The following is a 10,037-nucleotide window of genomic DNA, read 5'->3' on the forward strand; positions in this document are numbered from 1 at the left end:
CAACCTACACCAACCTGAACCGCCTTATTAGCCAGATTGTGTCCTCCATCACTGCTTCCCTGAGATTTGATGGAGCCCTGAATGTTGATCTAACAGAATTCCAGACCAACCTGGTACCCTATCCCCGCATCCACTTCCCTCTGGCCACCTATGCCCCTGTCATCTCTGCTGAGAAAGCCTACCATGAACAGCTTTCTGTAGCAGAGATCACCAATGCGTGCTTTGAGCCAGCCAACCAGATGGTAAAATGTGACCCTCGCCACGGTAAATACATGGCTTGCTGCCTGTTGTACCGTGGGGACGTGGTTCCCAAAGATGTCAATGCTGCCATTGCCACCATCAAGACCAAGCGCAGCATCCAGTTTGTGGACTGGTGCCCCACTGGCTTCAAAGTTGGCATTAATTACCAGCCTCCCACTGTGGTGCCTGGTGGAGACCTAGCCAAAGTACAGCGAGCTGTGTGCATGCTGAGCAACACTACAGCTATAGCTGAGGCCTGGGCTCGCCTGGACCACAAGTTTGACCTGATGTATGCCAAACGTGCCTTTGTTCACTGGTACGTGGGTGAGGGCATGGAGGAAGGAGAGTTTTCTGAGGCTCGTGAGGACATGGCTGCCCTTGAGAAGGATTATGAGGAGGTTGGTGTGGATTCTGTTGAAGGAGAGGGTGAGGAAGAAGGAGAGGAATACTAATTCCTTTATTCCTGCAATATGTCATACTCAACTATAGCTTCAACGCTGCTAGGCTTTTAAGCTTTCTGGTTAGATCGTCTTTGCTTTTACCTGTGAATCATGTCTGTGACTTTTCATGTGTACTTATAAGATTTTCCCCTCGTGTCTAAAAGTAAAGGCATTGAGAAAAGTTCGACTTCTGTACTTTCTCTACATTTGGAGGATAGAGACTGCAACACAGTGGTCATATCAAGGGCTGGTCTATAAAAGCAAGAGAGCTAGATTGTGACACCTGTTAATCACCTTAACTAATGTTAGAATCCAGGTCATAGGAGACTTGGAAGAATGATGTGCTGAAAGTCATTTTAATCCAGAGCTAATCTAGTTCTTGAAATTATTGAGTAATTACTGATGAGTTAGGAGTAAGTACAGGCATACCTTATTTTATTGTACTTCGCAGATATTGCATTTTTTACAAATTGAAGGCAAGACCCTCTACCAAAAATGACAGCCCACTTTATTGTAATTGCTTTATTGTGGTCTGGAACCAAACCCACTACTTCCAAGGTGTGCATGTAAATTGATTTGAATCTGCAGATAATAGGACTACTGTTAAGCCATGTACACTTGCTAGAGCACTGTTTTGCAAGATGAGGTGAAAACATCTGTAAAGGTTAGGATGAGCTTATAATCACTTTGCACAGTTTACATTCTTTCAAGTTTGTACTTTGGCTACATCTAAAAGGAATCTAGAGACAGGCAAATAGGATGTAAATAGAGGACTTAGCCTCTGAGGAAATGTACATTATAAGTTCAGAAAGCATAAGGACATTAAAAATTGCTGGAGGTGGTGTCTTAAGTTTTAAAATACTTCTCAGCTCCTGAAAAACAATCTTTACCAGCCATTTGAGAAAAAAGTCAAATGGCACAGCAATCCTAGTATAGCAACACAAATGTAGCCAGCACAGGCCCCTGGGGGAGTGCGGATGCCAGAGCTTTAAACTGGATTAGTATCCAAATAGGAAATAAGGTTTTGAGTTAGTACCAAACAGGGAAAACCATCTTGAGATGTCTGAAGATCCTCTGAAAGGTCCCATTGTTTCTGCAAAACGAAGGAAAGGTGTCTTGGTCAGAGCCTAGGAAGCAGCAAATCAGTACCCAACTCAGAGGGAAGACCATCCTGAGATGTCTGAAGACCCTCTGAAAGGTCCCATTGTTTCTGCAAAACAAAGGAAAGGTATCTTGGCCAGAGCCTGGGAAGCAGCAAATCAATACAAAGAACTTGCTTTTCAGGCAAGCAGAACTCTGCAAAGGGTGTCTTGCTTTTTAAGAGTTCGGAGGCACAAGGCAGGGACAAGATTAAGAAGACAAGGTTTCAACTGTAATGTTTTGAGTGGTAGTGGGGAGACTTTGAGAAAATAAAAGATCCATAGGCAAATGTTAAGATGACCAACTTAGGTGGTAGATATTTCAGTGTTTGCAAATTTATCTGTTGCCGCATAGCAAATTGCCCTAAAACTGGTTTAAAACGTGTATTCATACAGTTTCTGAAGATCAGGAATTCAAAAGCAGCTTGGCTGGATAGTTCTGTCTTGGGGTTCTCAAGGTTATAGTCATCTGATGCTTGACTGGGGCTGGAGGATTCACTTCCAAGGTGTTTCACATGCCTGGCAAGTTAGTGCTGGTTGTTGGCAGGTGGCCTTAGTTCATCACAGACCTCTCCATAGCTCTCTGCTGGAGTGTCCTCATGATCTGGCAGCAGGCTTCCCCGAGGACGTGATCCGAGAGAGAGAGGACAAGCTGGAAACTGCAGTGTCTTACGACAACTTCAGAAGTCACACTGTCATCTTAACTATATCCTATGTGTTATACATCAGTCATATTTATTGTGGGAGGGAACTATACAATAACAGGAGGCAAAAATCAGTGGGTATTATATACAAGACTCTAAGGTATAATGTTTATATTGAGTAGAACAACTCTATAATATCTTATTTTCTGTATGCTCGAAATGTTCATTTTTTAAAAGGGGGGGGGAACCTGTAGTTTAGAGAAAAAAAGTCCCATTTTCTACAATTCGAACTCGAATTTCAGTATTTTTGATTGCTGTTTAAGTTATCCTTTAGAACACCTATCTACACTCCTAAACTATACTTTCTCCCTTTATACCCTAATTTGGTTATTAATCCAACTTCTGATATTCAGTGTTTTTCTCTGTCCCCTCTATTCCCAATCATGTGTCATGAAGATGACTAATAGTTGACTAGTAGTTAAAGCCTTTGGTGACATGAGATACCAAGAATGAAATATGGCAGGAATGGCTACAGTGAAATGCTAAGGCACCCAGGAAATGCAACCAAGCATTCCTTTAGCTATATCTCTGCCTCAGAAGCAAGCACAGTGCCTGGTAATGCCTTTGGCCCACAGACTGCTCCAAGGGAAGTAAAAATAATGATTATGTTGCTCTTAGGCCAGAGTCTGTATTGTTCTATTCAATATAAACATTTAACCCTAGGGTTTCGTGAAACATATTCACCCTCTTTCCAGGCCCAGGTCTCTAAGCGCCTCCTGAAAAGGTGAGTCTCAGGGTAGAGAGGCCTAGGGAACAGAGACACTTCTTGCTCTGTCATTAGTCAGGCTCTCTTAACCTTCTGGGTGTATTTTGCCTTTTGCACCACAGATTTCCAGAGGAGGGTGGTAAATAGAACAATCAAGTCTAGACAGACTTTTAAGCTTAGAGATGTATGTCCAAACATGGGAGATGAGAGGCAGGGCACCCCAGGATGTGACATCTCTGCTTAGTGGGACCCCAAAGCCATTGCCAAGGAAGAATGAGCCATTTACTCAAAAGAAATAGAAGTAAAATCCCAAGGGGGGGTTTACTTAGAGATGGAAAAGATGATAATAATTAACTTTATATCAACACCTTCAATTTACTACAAACCCACTTTCTTTTAACACCAGAATGCTTAAATGCCTTCACAACCCAGTGTTTTTGACCTCCTTGAGGTGTCCTTAAAATGGGAGAAGCCCAGTGCCTCATTTTTTACAGTTGACATTTAATTGTCAGGGGAAAAGGGAAGTGATACCACAGCCCTGTGTCCTGCCTTGTAGGACCAGGTAGGTACCTTAAATATTGCTTGCCACAAGATCAGAGGCACTAAGAGTCTTTCAGCTCTATGAAAGACCAGGGCTGTGATTTAGGGACATGCTCAGATTAAGAGGCTTGAGAGAGAGGAGATTCCATTTTCCTCTACCAATCTCATCAAATTCCTGGCAAATTCCTTAATGTCCTGCAGATGGCACCACTGACAAGGAGTTCTCTACTCATAAGTGCTGAGCTCAGATTTGTGAACTCTGCCCTGGCTGCCACCTTGGAGATACACAACAAACAGGAAGTGATTGACCTGCCATCCCTAGCATTCACGTGCTTGTCACTTTTCTGTTAATTCCTAGAGGCAGCTGGGCCTCATGCTAGACCATTGTAAATTAGGCAGCCACAGGAAACCCCACACCCAAGGAGCTCATAACCTCAGCGCCTGCCTCTAGGGTACTTCAGAGGGTGGGATAGGTATAAAAACATGGCCTTGGGGTCAACATGCCAGTAATGAAGGATGTTGTTGCCAGATACAAAGTTAATAACAAGGAGCTTGATACAAAGTTAGTAACCACCTGATGATGTGAACATAACAATGTAGATACTGGTGTCATGGTGTTTCGAAGGCCAGCTTTTTGCTCTCTGCCATCCCATCCATAAACTGAAATAAATATTCTACCCTACCCATCCTTCAACTGACCAATCTCCAAATTGATAGCATGCTGTAAGTTAGTGTCCAACTGTGATGGAATCAAGCTTATCACCTCGATCCTGCGTGGGGCCTTCAAACACTGTTCTCTCTGCCTATACGTAATACCTTTCCCAACCATAACTAATTCTACCCCCTTTGCCCAGTTAACTCACTTCTCCTTCGATGATAAAAACCCAAAAACTTGAAGACTAGGTCAAACTGAATCATATTTTCTATTACATATTTTTATAGAGCCTTCTACTTTTCTCAAAGCATTTATCATATTTTGGAATTATATATTTATTTATGTGATTATTTAACACATTTACTCACCAGATTTTATAATCTCCTTGTTTATTATGCTTACCTTTGTATCTCCATGCCTAGCTTAATGCTTAGTACTTATACTTAATATTCCAAGAATTAATTTTGAGCGAGAGCAAAGATTCAAACTTTTAATTCTGAAAGCTATCAAACACTGCCCCTCCACTGCCTTCCCCTTCCTCCATCTTTCCCCAGCTGAAAAATCTAAGATGCCTCAAGAAGTCACTACAGGGTGGACAATGACATCAAATGGAAGTGAAAAAGTTAAAGTTGCTGCTCTGTTCTAAAGATTCTTCATAAACAAGAAGAAATCCCTGGCCCAACTTTAGTATCTCATGACACTAACATGTAGGAACTTCTGCTGGCTCACACTGACTAAATTAATGTGTGCCACAAGACAAGCGTGACCCAGTTGTCAGAACAGGCTGATGCTACCATAGACATTCCTTCTACACAACACTGTACAAAGCTAGGTAGGTACATGTTCCCAGCATCCTCTTCCTGGTCACCCTACTATGCACACTGTTATCCAGTTCTATGTACCTCAAGAAGGATATGAACAGTAAAGAGAATTTCCTCCAAGGGGTGAGTGGAGTGGGTAAGTAAGGGGTCTTGGGTAGAGCAACTCAGAGAACTGAGCTTGTTTAGATTGGAAAAGAGAAATCCAGTTAAGAGCTTCTGTCCAGAAATGGTAGCAGATTCATTCCTCAAAATCCTAAAGGGCACAGCAAAGGATGGGAAAGAACATTGCAGCTCACTTTCTAATAATTAGCTAGGACCTGCAAGGGACCAATATGGGCATCCATATTGTGAAGAACAAACAGGTAGAACTGAGATCTCTCTCCATTCTCAGAGCCTAGGATTTTCCAAAATTTCCTGCTATCTCAAGCCAATCTTTCATTATGACTATTCTCTCAAATATTTTGGAAAAGTCAGAGATAGGTAGGGACAAAGGAACAGAATCTCTCAAAGCATGTTTCTTAAACCCTTCCCCTCACCCCTGCCAACAACAAAAAGTTCTTAGATCCAGGGAGGCCTTGACTAACAGGAACCTCTGGTTTCCCTAGTATCCTAGACAAGAGGGCAATTCCAAAGTTGTTGGTCCCATTTCTAGGAATTGGCCTAATTTCCATCAGAGACAAGGAAAAAGGTTTACAGTTTGTCTTATTTTGGGCTGTTATAACAAAACACCATAGACTAGATGGCTTAAACAATAGACATTTATTTCTCACCGTTCTGGAGGCTGAGAAATCTGAGATCAAGGTGCTGGCAGATTCAGTACCTAATGATAGCATCTCTTCTGGTTTGCAGATGGCTCACCTTCTTGCAGTGTCCTCATATGGTTGAGAGAGAAAGCTCTAGTCTCTTTCTGTACTTATAAGAATGTTAGTCACATGATGGGGGCTGTACCCCATGACCTCATCTAAACTCAATTACCTCCCAAAGACCTCACCTCCTAATACAATCGCACTTGGGGGGTAGGGTTTTAACATATAAATTTTGGGGTGGATACAAACATTCAATCCATAGCACAGCCTGTAGTTTTCACCTTAGAGTTGAATGAGTTCTTCCTGAAGACCCAGTAAGTCCTGGGAAGAAAACCACCCTGAAGTTACTAGTCTTAGAGTGAGCAGGAATTTTTCCATATTTATTATGTTTTCTGTGGAAAAATTAGGACATGTAGGTAAGCAAAGAGAAAATGAAAATAACCCATAATCTGAATGGAATGTTTCTGAAATCTTTGTTGTAAGAAAAAGGCAACTTTTCTGACCCTCTCCTGCCCCAGTCACTTCTAGGAGTGGGTGCCCCAGGGTTTTCTGTCTGCTTTTCTCAAGGTGCTATTTAGCTATAAGTCATCATCATTTCAAAGCTCAAAGGTGGACTCACAGGAAGAAGTAGAACAATGAACCCTTTAGATACAGGTGGAGGGTGCCAGGGCTCTTGAGGATATTGAAGTTTTAGTTTCTATTACGCTGAGTATCTAAGCAGTTTAGTAATGAGGGGAATACAGAAGTGGGTAGATATATTTACTAAGAGGTAGAATATTGGGGGAAAAGGAAGCTTCAGAACCAGACAGGCAAAGTTCAAACCCCAGCTCAAGCACTTACTATTGTAGGTCCTTGGATAAAATTACTTAATCTCCTTGAACTGATTCCTCATTTACTACAAAAATAGTCTACTTTGTAGGATCCTTGTGACATTGCATAAACCAATCTATGTTAAGTATCTGTTAATATTTACCACTTAGTGGAGGCTCGATTTGGATTATTTCCTTCTCTGTGTTGCTTGAAAATATTGAAATTTACTCTACAAAGTGGCCCCTTCTCTAATAAGAACGGGTAACTAATCTCCTGGGCAGATAGAATCCACAAACATCGAGTGTTTGCTGTGAGAACTGCACTGAGTTAAGTATTGAGATTGTTGACTGAAAAATAATATCGACTAGGTATTTCATCACCAAAAAGGACTTATTCAGGAAAAAGAAAGGGTTGCAACCCAGAGCTAGATGCACACTCTGGCCTGTGTGCCAAGATGAGGGAGGCATTTATATAAGAGAAAAGGAAGTTAATGGAAGGGAAAGTAAGAACCATAGATCTTCACTGTAAACGAAATTCTTTCCATAGAGTTCTCTCCTGTAGGGTTCTTGCAATTAGGCAGGGTGCAAAAACTTCCATAAGCCCTAGCTGCTCCCATAGACTTTCCCCAATTGATTATGTTTGCTTCATTCATCTTTATCAGGGTTGAAAGGAAAGAGGTGAATTGTAGCCAAATACAGGTTTCTAGCCCTCTAAGAGGAGGGGAAAGGAGAAAAGACATAAATGGAGGTAAGGTTAAACCATCTAAAAAATTTAAATAACAGCTCGAGATAATGAATGTTATGAAACTGCATATATGCCTACTTGTTCATTGCCCACTGAACTATACAGCTGGATGTTGCTTTGAGAGTTTAGAAGAGGTGGAAATACCTTCAAGAAAAGATAGAAGAAAAGACATTATTTGCGTTGAGCCTTGGAAGTAGATAGGATTTGGACAAAGGGAGATTTGGTAAGTTTAAAAAGAGGTTGTGTAGTCTTTTTGCAGTGTTCTGAGTGGTGATTCAGTAAACAAGAGAAGCTTTCCCTAATTCTAAACAGGCATTGGAAAGAAAGCTACTGTACTTCCAATGAATTCGTAAGCAAGGACTGAAGAACTTGTGAACAAATAAATCAGATTGCTGCTGGGTTCAAAACTCTTTTCTTTAGGAAATCTTCTAGATGGTTTCTCTCTGTTCTGAGCTTGAAATTGTCTTACACTATTATGCAGTTCCAAGTTCATTTGTTTATAGATATTTTGCCTTTTAAAGTTCACTTCAGTTATACGTATCTGTATAGTACATTCTGGATGATGCCTTTTAAATTTCACTTCAGTTATACGTATCAGTATAGTACATTCTGGATGATGCTAATTTTTAAGCAGAATCTATGTTAACCAGTTGTTGTAAGAATCAGATATAATAGTCTGTGACTCAAGTGATGTCACAACACTTTGTGAACTGCAAAGGACCATGAACATTAGATTCATAGATTTGGAAGCAATCTGAAGGGTCTTCTAGTTTTGCAATGAGATCGAGTGTAGCCCAGGTTGACAATGCTAGAACCAGAACCCAGCTCTTCTGATTATTAGCAATGCCTGCCATCTTTTCTCACTACATTTGTAATACATGTGTATTAGGTCCCAGGCTAAGGAAATAACCATGTTTGAGATATGGACAAATACGGGAGTTATACAGAAAATAACCTCACAAGATGATCTGATCATAAATTCCTAAATGGGCAGGTCACAATAGGTAGTCATGCCTCAGGCATATAACTTTTTTAGTAAGTTTATCTTTGCCTTAGGCAGGCCCTGTCCATCCTTTTTGTGCATCTAGGTTAACACACCTTTGAAGTAAGCTTAACCATCCTTAAGAAAGCACGTAATCTTGTTAACTACCTATAAGCCAATTCCTGCCTTGCTTTCTCCCTCCTTAATTTCAAATGCATAAAAGAAACTTTAAAACTGTCATAAGTTTTGGCTCAGATAAACTACTAAAAATTCTTTACGGGTTTGGATGTTCTCATGTCAGCAAAACCAAATATGATTCCTTTCCTTTAGAAGCCTAACGGGGGTGGGGTGGGGGACAAACAAATGCAAACAAATTAAGGCAATTTGTAATAAATAATATGACAAAAATAGGTTGCTTTAAATAAGGTAGTGGAGGGATGGGGAGACTGCTCTGAGCAGATAACATTTAAGTTCAAACCTGAAGGAAACAGGGCCAGCCAAAAGTGAATTGAGAAGGAGGAGGAGGAGACAACTGTTCCAGGCAAAGAAAACAGCAAATGCAGAGTCCTGAGGAAGGCCAAAGTGAGGATGGTACTTAGTTGAAACAGTAATAAGGGGACAGCTCACAGGTCACTAACTCAATTGTCAGCTGGGCTGACAATTTGAATGGAAAAATTGGTGAGACATAAGCGCTTGCCTGAGTAATAGGGGCCGTGGAAGGCTGTAGTAATACTTCCTGTTCCATCTACAGAGCCACATGTCCTTGTTGCCCAGATCTTCTATTTAAGAGGCAGAAATCTGAATTTTCAAGGTGTCATCTCCTGATCATTAAATGCCGAAATGTGTTAAAAACACTGTGAGCCAAACAAAACATAGCACATCTAATGTAGCCCAAAAGCCACTGTGTTGCAACCTCTGTAGGCTTACTTTAAGGCAGGTGAATTTACAAGTGCAAACGGATCACTGTTGAGGGGTTTGAGCAGGGACAAGATCTGATTTATGTTTTAATAAGATCATTAAAGCACATAGGCTTGAAATTAATATCTGAGAAGTGTTAAGCACCAGAACCTCCTCTCCCTGACAAGCTGTAAGTTCCTCCAGGGCAGGCAGGGCCTTGATCCATTCATATTTATTCCTACAAAACACTCAGTAGACCTAAGCCACCACTGTCTTCTCATTTCCTTGTAGCAGAGCCAAGTCCCCCCAGCCAGTTATCTTCTCTTTGAAACTGTGTCTATCTACTGTCCCTCATCTGAGTTGTTACTTTCAAGTTTGGTTGCTGAGAGGGAAATCGGCTCTGGAGGCTCTCTCATTATCTTGCTATTGCCAAAGACAGATATGTATGTATGTATGTATGTATGTATGTATGTATGTATGTATGCAAATATGTGCATTTTATTTCCTAAGGTTCTATGACAAATCAGTGAGGAAACAGAAGAGATAAAAATAA

General features: G+C 41.0%; 1 protein-coding gene across 1 annotated transcript in view; it reads left to right on the forward strand.

The window, feature by feature from the left end:
- LOC102888346 (tubulin alpha-1B chain) overlaps nucleotides 1–864 on the forward strand; it is a 3,432-nt gene extending 2,568 nt beyond the window's left edge. The window contains 1 exon segment of the mRNA XM_025050244.1: nucleotides 1–864. This exon segment is cut by the window's left edge and continues 63 nt beyond it. Within this exon segment, the coding sequence (XP_024906012.1) occupies nucleotides 1–692 (692 nt within the window). The 3' untranslated portion in view covers nucleotides 693–864.
- The last annotated feature ends 9,173 nt before the right edge of the window (nucleotides 865–10,037 follow it).

The sequence above is a fragment of the Pteropus alecto genome, unplaced genomic scaffold (genome assembly GCF_000325575.1).
Source record: "Pteropus alecto unplaced genomic scaffold, ASM32557v1 scaffold196, whole genome shotgun sequence".
In the NCBI taxonomy this organism is placed as follows: Eukaryota; Metazoa; Chordata; class Mammalia; order Chiroptera; family Pteropodidae; genus Pteropus; species Pteropus alecto.